Source organism: Caenorhabditis elegans, chromosome V, assembly GCF_000002985.6.
Source record: "Caenorhabditis elegans chromosome V".
NCBI classification, from domain to species: Eukaryota; Metazoa; Nematoda; class Chromadorea; order Rhabditida; family Rhabditidae; genus Caenorhabditis; species Caenorhabditis elegans.
In genome coordinates this window covers 13,360,522-13,380,532 of record NC_003283.11, presented here as the reverse complement: position 1 = coordinate 13,380,532, position 20,011 = coordinate 13,360,522, and the positions used below count along the sequence as shown (strand labels likewise).

General features: G+C 35.7%; 4 protein-coding genes across 15 annotated transcripts; 1 reads left to right on the top strand and 3 right to left on the bottom strand.

The window, feature by feature from the left end:
- Positions 1–270: 270 nt before the first annotated feature.
- On the top strand, positions 271–10,450 carry ifbp-1 (the record flags this gene model as incomplete). 10 transcript variants are annotated; one of them, NM_001373139.2, is made up of 7 exons in its annotated part: positions 468–497; positions 7,746–7,966; positions 8,305–8,542; positions 8,592–8,808; positions 9,164–9,585; positions 9,681–9,761; positions 9,897–9,980. In NM_001373139.2, 7 exons carry the CDS (start codon positions 468–470, stop codon positions 9,978–9,980), a joined length of 1,293 nt encoding a protein of 430 aa, NP_001360553.1. The 10 variants fall into 10 exon arrangements, with proteins under 10 accessions (NP_506316.1, NP_001360553.1, NP_506317.2 ...); NM_073915.6 differs by lacking the exon at positions 9,681–9,761 and having other exon boundaries at positions 271–497; positions 9,897–10,450; NM_073916.5 differs by lacking the exon at positions 468–497 and having other exon boundaries at positions 7,513–7,966; positions 9,897–10,438.
- srx-125 (7TM GPCR serpentine receptor class x (Srx) domain-containing protein) lies at positions 10,442–13,209 on the bottom strand (the record flags this gene model as incomplete). Of its 3 annotated transcripts, NM_001047645.2 has the most annotated exons (8): positions 10,442–10,672; positions 10,726–10,856; positions 11,470–11,535; positions 11,631–11,794; positions 12,123–12,275; positions 12,671–12,750; positions 12,807–12,967; positions 13,168–13,209. In NM_001047645.2, 8 exons carry the CDS (start codon positions 13,207–13,209, stop codon positions 10,543–10,545), a joined length of 927 nt encoding a protein of 308 aa, NP_001041110.1. The 3 variants fall into 3 exon arrangements, with proteins under 3 accessions (NP_001041110.1, NP_001041111.1, NP_001256502.1); NM_001047646.3 differs by lacking the exons at positions 11,631–11,794; positions 12,123–12,275; positions 12,671–12,750; positions 12,807–12,967; positions 13,168–13,209 and having other exon boundaries at positions 10,543–10,672; positions 11,470–11,481; NM_001269573.1 differs by lacking the exons at positions 11,470–11,535; positions 11,631–11,794; positions 12,123–12,275; ... (1 more) ...; positions 12,807–12,967; positions 13,168–13,209 and having other exon boundaries at positions 10,543–10,672; positions 10,726–10,823.
- Positions 13,210–15,804: 2,595 nt separating this feature from the next.
- srg-46 (Serpentine receptor class gamma-46) lies at positions 15,805–16,818 on the bottom strand (the record flags this gene model as incomplete). The annotated part of the gene is made up of 4 exons (NM_073913.2): positions 15,805–15,948; positions 15,996–16,355; positions 16,414–16,623; positions 16,681–16,818. The coding sequence occupies 4 exons, from the start codon at positions 16,816–16,818 to the stop codon at positions 15,805–15,807; spliced, it is 852 nt and encodes a 283-aa protein (NP_506314.2).
- Positions 16,819–17,175: 357 nt separating this feature from the next.
- F32H5.4 (Major facilitator superfamily (MFS) profile domain-containing protein) lies at positions 17,176–19,330 on the bottom strand. Its single transcript, NM_001383438.3, has 7 exons — positions 19,143–19,330; positions 18,962–19,098; positions 18,792–18,911; positions 18,225–18,526; positions 17,702–18,177; positions 17,462–17,655; positions 17,176–17,414 (listed from the first exon to the last, which is right to left on the bottom strand). The coding sequence occupies exons 1-7, from the start codon at positions 19,327–19,329 to the stop codon at positions 17,244–17,246; spliced, it is 1,587 nt and encodes a 528-aa protein (NP_001370023.1). The 5' UTR covers position 19,330; the 3' UTR covers positions 17,176–17,243.
- Positions 19,331–20,011: the final 681 nt, after the last annotated feature.

Genomic DNA, 20,011 nt, shown 5'->3' with positions numbered 1-20,011 from the left:
ATATCACGATGTTGTTTGATGGAAACGACTTTTTGAAAAGGTAACATTCCAAAATCACTCCCTCTTACCAGATAACCGCAACCTATCGGGTAGATCAAAAACCGCGTGCGCACCATTCCCGCACCAACCGGTTTCCAAATTCAGTTCCGCGGGTTTTGACCTCGAGTATATGGCGTGTGGATGTATGTGTGTATGGGGCACGTACCTCTGACATACACAGTATTAATTAGTTTCGCAACTTTTTTGGGCGAAACGCGACCGGCAGAAGTTAAAGTTGAAGAGAGGAGAGACTGATCTGTCCTCGAGAACCAGTTTCTCCATCATCGTCGTCGATATGGCCGAATCAAACTCAACCCCGATGCCGACTGACGATCGGGGTCGACACGACATCAACGTGGCAACATCGTCAACATCTCCATCCGAATATATCAACAGCGGCATCGTCTGTGTACAAGTTCTCAACTGGAATGAGCCTGTTTCAGTGGATCACACCATCGGTAAGTACAGCAATTACAGTGGTCGAGGGACGACCTGAAAACCTGAATTCTGATTTCGAAACAAGAACCTGAAAAAATAATACTATTCCTCGTGCGACGCCTCTTCTACAAATTTTCCACAAAATCTTTTAAATTTATTTTGCTAGCAGTGATTTTTAAAACTCCAGCTCATTGATATTCCATTTAAAAAGAGAGATGAAATAATTGACAATGTAAATTCAAAATGTCACCCGGGTCAAACCGGTCCGATCCGATTACTGAAAATATGTGTGTATCTCTCTTTTTCAATGATAGAGTATGCTCTTATATTTTCAGAAATGTCCTTTGATTTTTATTGTCATCGCCAGATTTTTTGAACCTTTGAATTCAAACTGAAACTTGATATGATGAGAATGGAATAATTATCGTGTTGTCTGAGGATCTTTCTTAAAAAATGTGAACTTTCATTTTAAGAGATCGAAGTTGAGAACAATTTTCGGAAGAAAAATTCGAGCAATTTTTTTGTGAATCTAATGGTTCCACAGAATGTGTAAAGTCTCTATTTCATATATCCAAGAAAACTGAATTAAATGTTTTCTGTACTTCAAGATCTTCAGTCGAAAATCCGAAACTAATCGACAGCTCACACAAGAATTGAAACTTTCCCAGCGTACAAAACCGATTTTGGAAGTTTTTCATATTTTATTCAAGAAGATGGAACCCTGTGATAAACTGAAATAACGTTAACATTGTTTCGTGAGAATTCAATTATAACATGTTCATATTGATCCTTCATTCTTGTTCCAAATCTCCTCTGGTAGCAAAACTTAATTGTACATATATACTTCACAAGTCACTCAGATTTGTTTAGGAATCTAGTTATCTGCAAAGGAAACCTCAGATTGTGGTGTAAAACTTAGAAACTACCAACTCTCAATTTATATCCATAAATTTATGTGCTTAATTTTATTATCCTGAACAAATGGCTCTAATATTTATGAGCCCTTCGATTCACTTTTTAAATTTTTCTACATTCAAGGGTAATGCAAATGAGCGCTGCCTATTACGAACCCTTATGAAAAACTAAGAAAAAATGGCAATTTTGTTCCGTTTTCTTCCAAAATTCTCTAGTTCCCACCGTATTTTTTCTCTCCAAACTACAAATTCACATGTTTTCCGTTCCAGTTTGCTCCTAGCACACAACTATCATCTGAAAATTGACATGTTCTCTTCATATTTTTATGTAAATAATTTCAAATGCTATTCGAACAGGTGTCATTCCGTGTCCTTGTATTTGTTAGTTTTTTTGCAATGAACAGCGTCCTTCTGATGCTTTTTTATTCTGAACTTCCAATGTCATTTCATCGTGCCGTTTGTTCACATTTTCCGGCTCATCCACCGCCTAATAATTAGTAGTATTCAAACCAAACCAGTTAAAAGAGTGCAAAGATTTTTTGAGAGAGGACAGGTGTCCTTGCCTTCCGTTTTCAAGGTCTCTTTTACCACAGAGGACCAGTAGGCTCATCATTAGATACTCTTTCTCCCGATGCCATTCCCCACCAATCGGTCCGGTTTCACTGCCATTTAGGACATCTGGAGAAGCTTCTGCTTCTGCTTCTTATTCTTTTTTCGGTAGCTTCCACCCATGTTATGTCCGGTTTCGATTCACTTTACGCTTATGCCATTGTCCTTTACCCATTGTAGTTGTAAGTAGATCGGAAGAGACGTTTCTACCTCTGATTACCTTGTCTTTTTCTCTATTTACAAGAGAAAATAAGAAACCAATAAGTATTTAGTCAGTGTTGATAGGAATGATAACCTGTTCCAGTTTAAATGCCTTGTGTGTTTGTACCTAGATATGTATTGAACTTGAAAGTCTTTTCGAATTCGCAATTCACGGTATTATTATCACAAAAAGATACTGCCGTTTTTGTCTTTCAGTTCTCGAGAGTATGCGAGAAGAGACATTACACACACAAATACAACTATGTCTTAAGACAGAGAGGAGTGAGAGTATATTTTAAATTCCATAACCAGTTTGATCACACGTCCATCAGAAACATTCACATACACAGTAACATCATCAGTAACTTTTTTGCAAATTTTTCGGAATTTTGTAAGCAATTTTTGACAATTCTGAACTTCTATGAATTGCCTCCAAGCAAAAATGTCTACATGCTTGCCTGCCTTCTAGGCTACCTATGTCTGCCTCGGGTTTACTGCCAAAGTACATGCAAACTTTCAAACCAGAAACACCGGATTTCACGCCGAAAAACAACATTATTTAGCAACCATACGACAATTTATCTAAATTTTGAATTTTAGCTCTTTATAATTTCGGCCTTTAACCTAAAAATTATTGAAGGTCCAGTTAATCTGTTAGCCTACGGAGCTCGTCGAAATTTCGGCAAGCCCAGATTTCAAATATTCCTTTTTTTAATTAGCGAATTGCCAGTCCCTTAATACTGGGTTTCGAAGCACAAATGCAGAAGAAAAATTCAAAATATTCTAAAACTAACATAAAAGTCTATGTCCGTTCAAATCCTTTGTTAGACACATTTGAATTCTAGTTTCACCCTCTTTAACCTCTTCATCAAGGCCGTGTCGCCTCTTCTACTCGAACTTTTTTTTCAAAAACCAATCTGCGTCGGTGCCAGCCACTCTTTTTTTGTACTTCCACGTCACTGTGCCCCGATAACATGTGCTCCAAGTGGAGCAAGACCCAGAAAAGCCCCATGATCGTGGTTGAAACTCCAACTGATAAGAAAAGCTGATAAAAATAGGGCAATGTACAAAGTGCGATGGTGTAAAAATGCTGAAAACAAGAGTGAAAATCAAATAATAACATAAAAATAGAAACATGAATAAATGAACATAGATAGATGATAAAATTTATATCAAAAGTTGGGTTAGTGAGTGTGTAAAACTGGAAGACCAACTTCTTTTTTCTTTCCTTTTTTTCACCCTTCTTTTTCCTTTTTTCCATCTTCATCTACCACCAAACCACTACACCAAAACTGGACGCACACAAGCTTTTGGGTCCAGGTGTAAGAGTGTTTCTCTTTCTCTCTATATATATGTGTATTCCTGTCCTTTCTGACGGAGAAGTAGAGGTGGAAGTGGCAGAAGATTGCGCCTGGAATCGTGCCAACTCGTTTGACTGGTATCTGCCTGTTTCCTTCATTCGCCACGCCGTCTTCGATGACGACGACCGGACTGTCCTCTTCCTCACGATGGCAACTTTTGAGGGTGATGCTGTTGCTGCTTGCGCGAAATGAGAGGGATTTGAAAGAGTGTGAAGATCAGTGGAGGGACAAAGTGATCTAGCTGGACAGCCAGGCCCAGCTACTCTACGATTTGCAAAATGAAAAGGAGAGGAGCGGAAGATGAAGAGAGTGACTGGATTTCATAGAAGAATAACTGAAGCTTGTATTCTCTTGCACTCTATGTCTCTCACCGTCTGCCCATGCTTCATGATTCGTTTTTAGATGAAGAGTCGTTCTTTGAGAGACAAGGACAACATATTTTATGCTGATCATCAAGGTGTTAGGATTTTAAAGATTCATATTCAGTGTGTGTTCTGTTGCTTCATCTTTTTCATAATTTAAGTGTTAACTTGACACTTGCCGCTAGCTTCTTGCCGAACATTAGTCGGATTGTTACAAACTTGGTTTCCAGAAGTTTTCAGAAGTTGCAAAACGATCGCAACAGTTTTGCTGAAAATAATGTGATGAACGATTCAGGATCTAATTCTTCAATCTGAACATTATTCACTTTTCAAGGTTATTTAAAACTATTATGTTTTCGTCTTCGAATTTTCAAACCTTCAAACTCAAACCATCTCTTCATATCTATCCATGATCCATTTTTCACTCGTTTTCAAAGTAGTTCTGTCCTTAGCCTACCTTACTCTACAGTACTCGAAAAGGTCAGATTCAATTACTCGATATCCCACACTCTCATCTCTGTAGCGTCTCTCTCTGACTTCTTCTTCTTCTTCTATATTTCTTCTCTTTGTCCGTTCACAATTTCTTTTCGATCAACCGGTTTTACCCGACAAGGTTGCGCAATCGGACCGCCTCTGCTATTGCTGGGGGTGAGAGGGTTGCTGATGCTACTGCACTTTATCTAGTTGTTTAGAACATTTTGCTCCAATCTGCCATTGCAAATCTAGATTTTGCGGCAAATCTAAAAATATGCGCCGTCGTGGCAATTTATAGATAAGCAAACTCTACGCAGCTCATGTCTATTTTCTTCTTTTTTCTTTACTCTTTAACTCTCTTCAGGTCTTTTGGTAACCAGTTACCAGTTTCATGTTTGTGTACCGCCCGCGCCCGTCGCCTTCTCCTCCTCTTCCCCCGAAAGTCCTCTTTCAAAATTTTTTTCACGGGGTCTCGATTTATTTGAGTCCGTGTGACTTGTCTTGTTTCGATGCTACAAAAGTTTATCTGAAAAACGTAAAGTTTCTGCAATAAGCTTTCTGGAAATCAGCTTCTCAAATTTTGAACTCGAATACATATTTTGTGATAAATTTACTTTCTAAATTTAATTGTTGTTTGTCATCTTGTCCCATTGAGTAAATCTTTTCGGATGTGGTCAAATCTTATTTAATTTCATTTTTTTAAAGATATTCCGTTTATCATCTTTTTCCAGTTTTTATCCCAAAAACTACTAGAAGACTTAATCAGAGAATTTATCGTCCCCAGTGCGCAGCTTTTTGCAATTTTTACCCTCTTTCATAGTTTCCTAGCAATTTTCCAGTTTTTTAATGAAACTTTTCAATTCTTTAGATTTTATTTGCATACATATATCTAAAATCCAGATCATGCTTTCCCAGGTTCAAGAGTTTGAGAAATGAACCGCACACATGCACCCTTGTGCATACATTGCGGAGCTCGTCGGCGCAAACTTAAACTCTATTAAAACTCTCACAGGCGCCAAGAATAACTTACTAAATTTCTCTAATTCTCCTTTAGGTTTTCAACTCTGTCTGATTACCAAGTCAATATTGGCAGAGCCAAGAAAAGTTGGAAATCTAAAACAAGACGCACCACAGAGATAGAAAAAAGAGTTTCTATTTTATTCTATGCACTGTTAGTTTGAAAAAAGTTATCCAGACCTATTCTATTTGTTCTACCTACTTACCTGGTAACGAACCTTTTTTCCGCACAATTCCTCTTGGTCATACCACCAAGGTCAATCCTCGTTTTTCCTTCCGCGAGCGGCGATCATCCTTCCGCTCCCGACAGGGTTGACCTCTGCGCGTCTGCGTCTTTCATCCCATTTTTCCTCGCCCGTTCTTTTCTGAGGGAGAGAGGGAGGGAGAGAGAGAGGGAGAGAGAGAGAGGGAGAGAGAGAGAGAGAAAAGACCTTCAATCAGTTTCTGTAGTAGTCCTTCTCCTTGGGATACTGAATACTAGGTCACCATTTCAATCTCTTTTTTTTCTATTTTTTGTGTTTTTTTCTTTCTCTACCCTCTTTATTGTTCTTGTTTTCTGACCGTCACTTCGCTTTGCACCCCGTTTTTGAATTTTAAACTCCTGCTAAAAGTTATAAATACGAATGTGGGAAGATCGGCTCTTTTTGTTTGGATACTGATGAAAAGTCCTATCAGCTTAAAATCATGAATAGTTTAACAGCACCTTCTCAAGCTTGAAAAAAAGTAAATGTGCAAATGCTCTGCTCAAAGCCCCGAGTTGAAACAAAGTTGTTTACAAAATTATCTTGGTTTAGGTTTTTTGTTCAAAATATCAGTAGTGCAATTACACATTGTTTATTCTACATTTTTAGATCCATAATTTTCTAAAACAATATGATAATTCTTTCTGAATCATCTTTTTTTTCAGTTAAAGGCACTTATCGAGAATTCTTCTTCCCCCCATTTATTTTGCATATCTATTGTGCCAACATGAAATTTGCATTTCTTCCCATTTCTCTTCATTTTCCTTTCATCCAAACATCCACGTTTTCTTCCCCATTGTGCAACGTGGTGCACCATGTCACAGAGAGAGATCTAATCTCCATATTTCTTTCATATAGTTTTTCTTGAGCTTTCAGTATCAATGAACTATGCTCCAAATAAATATTGGTCGGCCTAGCACATCTATGGATGGCCTTATCGGAAGGTTTCTCTCACTTATTCTCATGACTCGCCAATTCGACTTTCACTTGTGTTTCTATCTTTTCAAAATGAAATCACACACCTCTACTTTGGTCTTCGTACCGCTTATCAGTTGTTGGGAAGGGTTTTTCTCCAATAAGGAGGGGTTTAGTGACCTTTCAAGCCTTGTTGACAATTAGCCATTATAGCGTCTAGGAAAATCTAGAACTGATAACAAATAACAAAACATCTAAAATCTAGAAACAGGAACATGTTGATCTGAAAATTGAGCAAATTGATGTTTTGTGCAACTGTGATAAGTCAGAAATTTTGATCACTTTTGATAATAGTTATTCCCCCAACAAAACATTTGAAGGTCTCAAAAACAGAGGGAGTCTCCTCATTTTTGCATTTTCGGAGCCAATTTTGAGTTGCCTTCTTCCATTCCAATTCCTTTATTAAGATGCAGATCCGATGCTAATGATATGCACTATCCATACGTCTTGTGGAATATGAATGAGGAGAGGTCGAAGACTCGGAACCCACCTCTTTTTCTTTTTATTTTTTCTCCTGCAGCTTTTCTTTGCCAATTCTTTGTACACAACTATAGTAATACAATGTGCTCAATGCGTCACTCAGTGCTTCGCCCCTTACTGTCTCCTTCTATTCGTCGATTATTCATAGAGTTCTTCGTCATCCAAAAAAAGTGTTACACATCGCTGTAATAGTTCGGACCCACGCATGCTCATGGTTTTGATATTTTCCATTGTTTATTTGAAATAATACAAAAAAATATTCGATTACCCTAATAGTTTACCAAGTCATGGAACAACCCTGTTTGTGTGCAACCAGAGCATCAGCGTTCTGTTATCAGCTGCCGGCTTTTCTTCTTTTATCACTAAAAAACCATGCCTAGTTTTTTCACCTCTCGACCCTATTCGTCTCGGTCAGGAATCTTTCTTATCTCTAGAATTTCTCCCTCTCTTCCATCACGAACTTGAAACGCGCCATTCCTATTCCTCTACCCCATCATTCTTGCAATCATTCCTCTCGTGGAAATGGGCTCGTTCGCTGAGTCGGCTGCTCTTCTGCAGGCATCGATGTCTCTTTCTCCAACACCTTCTATAATTAACAACAATAATACTGTCGATTATTCTCTATCACTCCAGATGCTCGCGGCTCCGAACGCCGTCTCATTGGCCTCTGTCAACGGTTCTGCTTCACTTCTAACTGCAACAACTGCTGGAATGAAGGCGAATAATAATTCAAATGAGAAATTACCAAGACAACAATGTTACCTGTGTGATTTGCCACGCTGGCCGTGGGCAATCATAAATGATTATATTGAGCCAGTTTGCAGAGGATGCGTCAATTATGAAGGATCAGACAGGTTTGTTTGGAAATAATGATGATGAAAATTCCTTTCGATTTTAAAATTTTCCAAAGTGAAAGTCACAAGTTTTCTTATATTGATACAGGACATGAAAATTTGACACCCTTTTTCTTATAAGACTGCAAGCTAAAAGTTTGTTCTGTAATAGATTTCCTAAAGTTTTTAAAGAATTTTTTTTTTGAAAAAAATTAGAAAAAGAACATATTTTTTTGACGATTTTTCTGCCGAAATTTTTTATAAATTGCAGGACTTCACGATCTTATAGTTTTAAAAAGGTTTCAAGACCAATTGAACTTTTTTTGTTTTTTGTCACCAAATATCTTTTTCTGTTTCAGAATTGAACTCGTACTTGAAGAAACACGCCAACAAAAGAAACTCCAAGGAGTTGGAATCAGTGATCCACAGAATGCAAAGACATCCCTCCGAGATATTACACTTACACAACAACAACCCCTTCAAACATTACCAGTCACTTCTGCTAATGGAATCGGAAGGATAAGCCCACAAAGGACACCTCAGCCAACGGTACTTCCCACGTCCCCATTCCATGTGCCAACTATGAACAACTTGGAGGTAAACATATAAAATTGAAAACTGCAATAGTTTACAAATTTATTTTCAGCAAGTTCTGACCCATCAACGACTTCTGCAAATGACACAAGCCAATCCTCGGGCGGTTGACGATCTTATTCAACAGTCTCTTCGAAGCTTGGGCCCAAATTCTCATCTCTTGGCTCCATTCATGATGAGCATGCTTCCAAGCACAACTTATTCAAATCCAAGAAAACGTGAATCTGACGAAGAGCAGAAGCCTGAAATATATGGAAAAGTGCAGAGAGGTATGTCAGTTAGAATTTAAAATTGACATCGTCCCAAAAAACCGGTTGTTGCGTAAAGTAGTAGTGCCCCCTTCTCTCTCTCCGATTAGCCCGTGTATCGTCTCTCTGTCACCCTCTCGAATTGCGTAATACCGATAGACCCGACAGAAAACCAGCCGAATTTAGAAGAATTAGAAGAAAAGAGTAGCGAGTTGAATGAGTGACCTCGAGAGAAATAAAGGGCTAGATATGGGGTCAACACTTTGAAAACGGAACCGGTTTTAGAGGATGGTAGTGTAGTTGGTTGTGGCGTCGTTGTCGGCGCCTGGCACCCAGGGTCATCACCCCCTCATCATCATCATCTTCTATTTTTCAGGCGATGCCCAAACGACAACTGCCTCGCCAACCTCAACTCATTCACCAGACCATCCGGGAGTTAAGGATCGGAGAGGGATCGCCCCAATTGAGAGAGTTTTGAGATGTACACTGTGCAATGAACGTCTAGAAGACACCCACTTTGTACAATGCCCAACAGTCAGCATTCACAAGTTTTGCTTCCCATGCTCGCGGAGCAGCATCAAGGATCAATGCAAGAGCAGTGATATGTACTGCCCATCAGGCGATAAATGTCCATTAGTCGGATCAGCAATGCCATGGGCATTCATGCAAGGAGAAATTGCACAAATCCTCGGTGACGAGTATGACGAGTTCAAGAGAACCCGAGAAGCTCACGGTCTTGCTCCACCGATGGGTGCCAACGCAGCGACTCTCGCCGCGGCAGCCGCGGCAGCTGCACAGGTATGCCCTTATCAGATTGTGTGAAACTAATTTGTTTGTCCAATTTTGTTATTTATGTTTGGAACTAAATCACCCGCATTTTGCATGGTTTTCAGTTGAGACGGAGACAAAATGCTCAAAGAGCCCACCCTCATCGCACTCTTACACGATCCACAATTAACACTTCTACCTCATGTGTAAGTGATTACTAACATATGACATTGACTAGCATGCAAAAAATTGATTATCGGATTCAAATAAATATGTTGCATGCCCCTAACATCTATTATTTAAACTGATTTTTTTCATTTTCTGAATGAATTAATTTTCAGAACGGCGCCAATCAAACATCTCCAGCCTCCACAACAACTTCTGCGGCTTCTTCCACATCTGCCGCCACGTCACCACAAAACTGATAACCTGTGACGTCACGGAGCACATTAGGCACAAATATTTTTTCTTTCAATCTCTCTTTTTTCTCAGTCCCACTGAAACCGTTCAAAGCTGCACTCAATGCTTTTGTCTGCTTCACCACGATCTCTACTTTTTCCCCCTTTCCAAGTTTTCTTTCTCTCTCTCTCTCTTCGGTCCCAACTACGGTGTGATTTCAAGGGACATTTGGTAATAAATCTTGAGATTTTTTTCCTTTCTCATTTCCCTTTTCCTCGATTACGCTTTTCACTGCTTTTGGGATTTACGGTTTCTTTTCTTTTTTCAGTCCAAAAACTTTGTAATGTTCGTACCTTATCCCCAGTCCATTCTCCCCTGGAACATTGAAAATTCAACTGCCAAACAAATCAAAAAACAACAATCCCACCAAAGCTTTCAGTTTATTTTTTCATTAATTGAATAAAGCTTTGATCAGAAAACTTAAGATATAGTTTGAGAAATTGCAAATTTTCACATATTCTCTCACGAATTCCAAGAATTCAATGTGAAAACTCGGTATAAATTCTACAAAACTTCGAATGATTAGAATTAATCAGAAGGATGGAAGGAAGATATTTTAGATCTGTTCACAAAAATAGTTCCAGTCCTCGATTTGGGCTTCAACAATCTGCGACACCATTGCGGATGTATCTCAGTATGGAAATATAGCATGACGCTTCTGTAAATGTTTCCGGAAACTCTTATCAACACGTTCGACCAACGTCCACTCACCCGTCCAGCGCATGAATCGATAGAAAACTGACGGACAGAAAAATGAACTGATACCAAATTGCTGAATTGAGTTTGAAGAGTATTGTGCAATTGATCATGTCGATCAAGTGAAGTGTGTCTTGCAGCACACTCTGAAATATGGAAAAAGGAGATTCCGGTAAAAGTATTCATGTGAAGATGAAAATTGTTTATGTATTTGTTCTCGAGAATAAACAAAAGTTGATAAAGATAACAACGGTCAAGAGTTCACAAATTTCATCAATTTGCAGAAAATCGTGTCATGAAACAAGCAAAGCAGAGAAGTGTGACGAAATTTTGAACTACTTCTATGAATTCAAAGTTTCAAAATAATGTTTGTACTAAGCCGATTTCGACTATTGCGGTCAAATCACTCAATTCTTGAAACAATTGAAGAGGTTGTATAAAAAAAACCACCTTACACAGTAAATTCGCGATGGACACTCTCGTGGGAATCATGGGCGCATCGCGATTCTGGACCTAGCACGATATGTAAATTTGATTCAAAAATTATTGAATTACTAAAATGTTTTTAAAAGTGCTATAAAACGCTATGTATCGTCCGGGAAATTGTTGAAAACCGCCCTACAAGTGATCGTAAAACTTTTAAAAAAATTTAATTTTCGACGTTTCGCCAAATGGTTACCTCTCACCCCCTTTTCACAAACACTTTTTCTTGTTCTATTCAAATTTTTTAATATCTATACAATAATTTAAAAACAAAACCTGTATATACATACTAATCCTCCGTTTTCTCCTTGTACTGCTATCTCCAGAAGACACTCCTTCTACCTGAAATCACTAATTTTGATATTTCGAATATCAGTCTTTAAAGCTGCTTCTTTTGAAATTTACATCACTGTTTCAGTGAGAAGCATTAGACTCACTCGACTAGAAACAAGTTTCAAGAAAGTGGCAAAATTGAGTGAATTAGAAGTGATTGACAGGATCAGAATAGAATAGAAAATAAAGTCAGCCAACCACAGAGCACAATCAAATTCTTCCGGTCTCCAAGACAGTACCTCTGGATCAAATACAAAACCGCATTTGTCTGGAAAATATTGAGTAATTTTGGTACTTGTGTATTACATGCCCTCATTCTAATAGTAATTTTTTAAGTCATGAAAAATAAAAACGTGAACCACAATTTGTATTTTTAGTCTTAGGAAATAACATTTTCTAAGCCTAAAGAGGAAAAATGTATATCACGTTTATTTTAATTGGAGAAATTAATGACAATTTAATTTAATTTGAAAATGAGGGCATGTAATACACAAGTACCGTAATTTTTTCTAATAGTACGAGTAGAAAAAGCAAGTAAATAAATTTATATTAAATTTCTAGTCATATGTCTGAGTACCATTGAACAAATTGCTCACCAGGAAATCCAATCACTGTGTAGACGACTGCAATACATAATGCTAAAAATATAGCGGTATTGGTAAAAGGAAAATTCGAAGCTTTTATTGAAGACATCGGAAAGTATAAAACATAAAATCGGTTGAACGACATGCATACTTGAATTAATGGACCTGCAATAAACTTTATGTGTAAAAAAATAATTTTATATTTTCCCAACTTTCTTTATTAACTAAACGCTTATAAAGTTGAGTTTTACTATTTTTACTCGAATGTCAAAACAAGAAAAGTTATACCATGATATTTGGCCAGTTCTTTCCTCGATGGCTTGGTTATTCAGTTTTTGAACTACAAGTATACAAAAAAAGTTATTACGCAAGGTCTATCTTGACAAAGATCATGATTCCTGGTATTGACAAATGACTAGACTACGTATTTCAGAGCTCAAAATATTTTCGTTTCATGATAAAGGTGATCGACAAAAGTCTGCTTCGACATAAATGCGCTATTCAGTAACAAATTCCAAGATTCGGTATCACTTCCGTATTATCAATTATCAAATACTTACCCAAAATATAAGCACCCCATCCAGCAACTTGACCAAACCCTACATTAACACTTCGTGGCACGGATTCATACGTTGGATGTCTGAAATGCAATGTGTTTATTGAAAAAACTGTTCTCTGCTCTAAAATGTCACTTACATGATACATAATGGTGTTGACCACACTAAAAATGTAAAGCAAACTATTGAATTAGGAACAGATTTCATTATGCAAAGTTTTTGAAATCCACTGAACGGAGGTTTTCGTGTTGAGAGTTTGAAAAGTACATATAAGTTAATAAGTAAGCCTGGTAGACTTATCTGAAAAAACTTGGTTGTGATAATTTCAAGAAATAAAAAAGTTAGTTTCATGTTTTGAAATTTCCAGCCGGTCATTTTTTAATCAAAAATAAGAAAACAATATGATTGTAATATTCTAAAAATTTGAACAACAGTTTTAACAACAAAAAAAAAGAAAATTGAAGTTATATGTTGACAGCTTCAATGCACTTTTCACTTACCAATCCTAGTATCATAGCAGAATATGAACACAAATTCAGCATAATTTTGGTCGTCAGCTCTGAAATTTTTATATTTGAGCAAATTTTGAATAGCCAACAGCATGAATGCACACCAATATTCTCTCCTCACAAAGGTACCCGCCTTCTAAATTTGATTAGAAGTCTGACTTTCAGTTTTCTCTGAGGGTTTTTGGGAATGAATTGAAAAATGGAAAAAGAAAGCAGCACAAATTATAATTATAAACTTGTCTTTTTTGTTTTTACATCAATATTTATGCTCGTCAGAACCACGAGTCTACCAATAAATTTTCACAATGATTCTGAGAAAAATGTGGATTTTAAGACAAAAAAGGTTATCTTTTTTGTATTCTTGGAGACCGAAAAAAACATTTTAGAAAATACTATATTTCATATTTCGGTTGACTTTTGTGTTGTAAAAATTGTCAACTAAAACATAGGTTTTTATTAATTTTCTATATATAGATGTACGTCTATTCATTAATTCGTTTTTTTGAAATCAAAGAAAACATTGCAATCTGAAAAAAATGAAGTGACTTGATGCAAGAATAACTTATTGCTCTATTTGATAGACCACCTACTCAAACATGAAATCATAAAAAGAGAATAATTGGATTTTCTATAATGAAATAATATTATTTTACTTGAGCAATCAACTTTTTTTCTCAAAGAAGTGAAGCAATTAGAGAGACATAACTGCAGCTGAATTTTTTTTCTAGGTATTGCAATTAGAAGAACTGAGAAGTCAAAATAAAAACATAGTAAACGTAAATAATTTTTAGAAAATAGATAACACTGTAAGACACTTGGATATTATTAGTAGAAAAGATAGATAAAACAAATCTCTGGGAAGTATCTTCCACTTACAAGAAGTTTACAAGAAATCTATTTTTCGTGTAACAATCTATTTTTCGTGTAACAATCTATGTTTCGTGTAACCATCTATTTTTCGTGTAACAATCTATTTTTCGTGTAACAATCTATTTTTCGTGTAACAATCTATTTTTCGTGTAACAATCTATTTTTCGTGTAACCATCTATTTTTCGTGTAACAATCTATTTTTCGTGTAACAATCTATTTTTCGTGTAACAATCTATTTTTCGTGTAACAATCTATTTTTCGTGTAACAATCTATTTTTCGTGTAACAATCTATTTTTCGTGTAACAATCTATTTTTCGTGTAACAATCTATTTTTCGTGTAACAATCTATTTTTCGTGTAACAATCTATTTTTCGTGTAACAATCTATTTTTCGTGTAACAATCTATTTTTCGTGTAACAATCTATTTTTCGTGTAACCATCTATTTTTCGTGTAACAATCTATTTTTCGTGTAACAATCTATTTTTCGTGTAACAATCTATTTTTCGTGTAACAATCTATTTTTCGTGTAACAATCTATTTTTCGTGTAACAATCTATTTTTCGTGTAACAATCTATAAGTTAATAAAAAGTTAATATAAGTTAATCTGTAGTACATATAAGTTAATAAGTAAGGCTGGTAGACTTATCTGAAAAAAATGTTTACAGCTTCAATGCACTTTTTACTTACGAATCCTAGTATCATAGCAGAATATGAACACAAATTCAGCATAATTTTGATCGTCAGCTCTGAAATTTTTTTATTTGAGCAAATTTTGAATAGCCAACAGCATGAATGCACACAAATATTCTCTCCTCACAAAGGTACCCGCCTTCTAAATTTGATTAGAAGTCTGACTTTCAGTTTTCTCTGAGGGTTTTTGGGAATGAATTGAAAAATGGTAAAAGAAAGCAGTACAAATTATAATTCTTGTAAACTTCTCGTAACCATCCAAAACACGTGAGAGCTGGTGATAGAACTTTGTTGTTAAGAACATTTTGGAAAGAAGTTTCGAAAAATTATGTGCCTAAAATGAGCCAAATTGCAACAACAACTTATCAATAGATTGAATAAAAACATGTAATGGAGAAAATAAAATTTTTGAAAATATTTTAGCCACAAATAAAACTGATTTAATGCTGAGACAGCATAATATCATAATTTCAAATGATGTTGTGAATTCCGACATTTTTTCGATTCAATTCTGAAATACTATTCACTTTTGCCTGTTGTCTTCTTCTCAACGACTGGAAGGTGCGGTTATTGAGAACATGTTTATTACTGAAAACAAGCATGGTTCTGGTTAAAAAAATAAATTTTATCTTCTACAAAAACGACAAGTAGCTTCAAATATGCGTGACAAACGTGACTATCCTTGAATTTAATTAATACTAGGTTTGCAAAGAGCACAACAAAGTAAATTTAAATTTGCCAGAAAAAATGTATGATAAATTAATTTTTTTGATATTTTGCATTGGGCTCGACCGACTTTTCAACTTAAATTTTGTAACAAATCCTAATAGGCCCGATGGCAATAGCAACGATTATATCAAAGTTGCTGTATTTTCTTTCATAGTATTTTATTCAACTACATACTTCACTTTAAAAGGTTATATCTTGGTTAACTTGACAGGTCAATACACCCGGAAGCGAGGCCTCCTAGAATTTTTCTCTAGGCCTCAGTAATTAAGTGTTGAATCATGTGCTCGCCAAAGAATAATAATATTTATTGTAGCTTATTTTTCTCAAAAAATAGTTCATTGGGGGCTGACAATTAACTTGGATACGGGAACTGCACTGACTTGAAATACACTTGTGGTTAACTTTTTTGTGTGACAAAACAAAATTTTTCGAAGATTTGAGTCACATATGATAATTATATAGGTTGAAGCTAAATTAATCTGAAATCACAAATTATATAATTAATCTGAACGCCGCTAAAACTTACAGCGTCTACGGTAAATGTAAGAATGTAATCTTTAGTTTCTTCAGTCCATTCGAAAGATAACATCTTTGGAATCATGACACCGAAGAATGCAACTCCGTGAATAAATAAGTCACAATAAATGTAGTTATTCAATTTTTTGATACTTTCCGCAAACCGCTTTGATCGCTTCTTTAGTGATAGTTTTGTTAGGCGGCCCAAGTAAATGGTCAATAGTAAATAGATTACAGTTTCAATATTCATTGTAAATGCGTAATAGTCAAATCCATGATGTTCCTTTGTGATAAAAACAAACGGAATTGTTAAGAGTATGCTATAGAAAATTGTAGAAACCATAATAAGCCGATAGTGCTTTTTCCAAATCTGCAAGTTGTCATACTAATCATCTTATACTTTTTTTAGTACTTGAAAATTAACTTACTTCAGCGGCAAACGGATATTTAGCATATGTGAATCTAAAAATGCATTTCAGTAAAAGACTGGAACATTGAAATCGATACGCCCAAAAAGATAGACCTTCACGCAGAATGAATAAAGACGGATAACTTTCAAATATCAGTAAAAGGACCCGATGATATTCTTCAATTGTCTTTAGTTTATACGTAATACAATTCACATAGAAAACGGTGTTCTAAAAATAGGAACACCATTTTTTACAGACATAAAGGCGTCATGCTTCAAGACTTACCATTAAAATATCAAATTGTACAATTCGGTAAAAGATGGACTTGAATTTGAGGCTAACTGCCAAAATGCAAAAAATAACCACACTCAAAGCTATTGATATCGGTCCGTAGCTCATCCATATCAACATTAACACTGTCATGTTGCCAATAAAAACTTCAAAATGACATTCAAGAGAACGAACACAAATCAGAAGAAGAACTAGGGCTCTAACCGGGAAGAAAAATTAACCTAATGACAGGTTGCCATAGCACTCACGTAGATCGTATGCCCAAGAGACATTATGAGTTCCCGTTTTTTTGACTAAAATAATATTTTTTTGATCTTTTCATCAATCATCGTAACATTAAACTAGTGACATAATGAAAATGTGAATTCCAAAGTTTTAATGATTAAATGCGAAGTAAACATATCTAGAGCATCTCAAGTTTCAAAGATCTAATGACAGTAGTCTAAAAGTCCTGTGCGTTATATAAAAGCCTGTTCGTTATATGTATATACAATACTAGCGAACATTTATTTTAATCTAAAAAAGTCATTTGTACATTTCTATTAAATTTCCATTGATTAATTTTGTGGGTCGGTAGTTGGTAAAGCGGTTCTTCCATTTTTATGTCTTTCAGGCATTGTTTCTGGCAGTGGCTTTCCTTTAGTTTCTGGAAGTCTCAGCTGGAATGCAATTGCATCAAACAAGCAAAATCCCGTCAGAATTGCATATGGAAGACTTTTGTATGGGCACTGAAAAATACTTTTTTTTATTTTTGAGATTTTTTTGGAGATATTACCAAAATGAAAAGTTGTGGTCCTAGAATTGTCCCAATTCTACTTGCACTTGATTTAAATGATACCGCAGAATTACGAATCACCGTTGGATAAAATTCCATGAGCACCATAGATTTTGTGATGAAAACTTGAGAAGCTGTGGCAGAAGCAAGTAGAGTTGCTACACGGATGATTAATGAGTAATCTTCTTCGTATTCTGAAAATATATATTTAAAAGAAAAAACTAAAATATTCAAACCTACCAAAGTAATATGTAACAAAAATAGAAAACACACAAATAGTAATTGTCAACTTTGAAATCAAATGGATGTGTTTTCTACCCAATTTTGCAAATTTCAAATCAGCTAATCCGAAAAAGATATTCAGCACCCATCTTAATGAGCCCATGAGCAATGCATTGATATAAAGGGAGCCAGATAACTTTTCTATATTGAACACAAAACCATAGTTTGTGAAAGAGGTGGAAAACATTCCCAGCCATAGAATCATCGTCACTGAGGCCATGTACTTATTCCAGAATAAATGACGGAAATCGTAATTCTTTCGTTTTTTGATACGCTCTTCTTGACGTTTTTTTTCGGTTTGTAACATTTCCTCAATTTCATTCCATGAATGATCTGATGTATTACCATCAACTTCCATTATATGTTTCAAAACTTGACGAGCCTCTTCAATTCGACCAGCTTGAATTAGCCATCGCGGAGATTCCTTTACAAATCTAGAAGAAACCTTTTTGAAAATTAATTTTAGTGATTCAGTGTTTACAAGAAAACCACTGCTCCAGGCATCGAAAGTGCAAATATTGCATATTGATAAGTAATCCAATCGTGACAAAGATATGCAACAAAACTGAGAATCATGTAATTTGGCGCCCAACTAATCATTGTCGCAATCCAAAACCGGTGCTGACGTGGTACGTGTTCCATTTTGTAAACTCCATAAGTACTTAGAAGCCCTCCTTTGAAAATAGAGAGAATCGTTCGGATAATTGTAAAATAGATAAGATCTTTGGCAAATGTGTTAAGAATACTGAGGGATGATACCATGAAAAAACACACGGAGAGAACCTGAAACTTGGGTTTAATATTTCTGAATTTCAATTAAAATTGTTTTTTTTGCGTTATAAACTTAACTACAGAGCAGTTTTAACCTATTAGAGATTAGAGATGCGTGGCATTTCCATTCTATTTCTCACTATTTTATCAAAAATATTGATCAAAGTTTATAACAGAATTTTGGAGAAATATAATTGTTTTGAAAATAGGATTAAGAAAGTTCGAGTACAAAATTGTAGTCACCAGGTTCCATTTTTAACTCTCAATTGTTGCCTACCTTCAACCTTCCATACCGATCGGCAACCGCACCTGAGGTAACAGATCCAATCAAAACACCAACCATCTGCACAGAAATACTGGTTTTCACCCAGGCACCCTCACCACAGAAGTGACCATACTGGAAAGAAAAAAAAGTTAAAATAAAAAATAAAAGTGTTCTATTCTCACATCAACATTGATCGAGTAGAAGTCATATTTTGAGGTTATCGTACAGTTTGGAGGATTGTGGAAATCAAATGAAGACTTGCAAATATCTTTGATAAAAACATCGGGTCCTTCACAGCTCACAAGTTTTGGATAGGCACCTGAATATATCGTATTCAAATTTCAACTTAGCTAGACAACTCACCAGCATACATCATATAAAGTGTGTTTCCCGCTCCGGAAAGTAGCATAAATTCGGAGAAAAATAGAATAAGCCAGCAATATTTGCCAAGTTTCATAAAATTATCGAGAGTTTTCTCTTCTTTTGGTGGAAGAAGTTGCACCTCATTCTCTTGGTTCGGCCCAAACGATAAGGTGGCTGTCGACGCCATCCTGTAATTTTGAGCAAAAATTTAGTTGTTCGAATTTTCAGTTTCTGATTAGATTTCAAACGAGCCTAAATATTTTAAAGACTTGTTGACAATAGTGTGACCGGTAAGAATTGCAAATCTGAGCGACATTATTTTGTTTGGAAGTCTTTTGCAAATTTTTTTTTTGGTCATAAAAAACTGATATGCAAAAGACTTAAGTTGTTTTGTTGAAAATGTCTTGCCAATCTATATCACAGTGTCAACACTTGCAGTTAATTCAAACGAAACTTCATAGAACCTGCCAGGTTTTGAATCAATTTCAATTCTCATTTTGTTACACTCATAATCCTTTCCGCTGTTCATTTTTTTTCTCATTGACACCTTTTTGGGATTTCCTCTCATCAAAATCTAACACAGAAAGGAACGAAAAACTTGACATTGTGGTCAATTGAATGTTTGATCGACGCTCTGGAGTGATAAAAAATGTGTGAAAAACTACAAATAACTATTGAAAACCGGGCAAAAACCGTGAAAAAGATCGAAAGTTCTCAAATCTCACAAGACTTATACACTGTATAATATACAGTATTAAATGCACCTGATCTAGACACAGTAGTCACTGATTGAACTTTGAATTGGTTGACAAACAAAACGTGTTTCGAATCCTAAAAGCAAATTCCAAATTTTGGGAAAAAAAATTTAA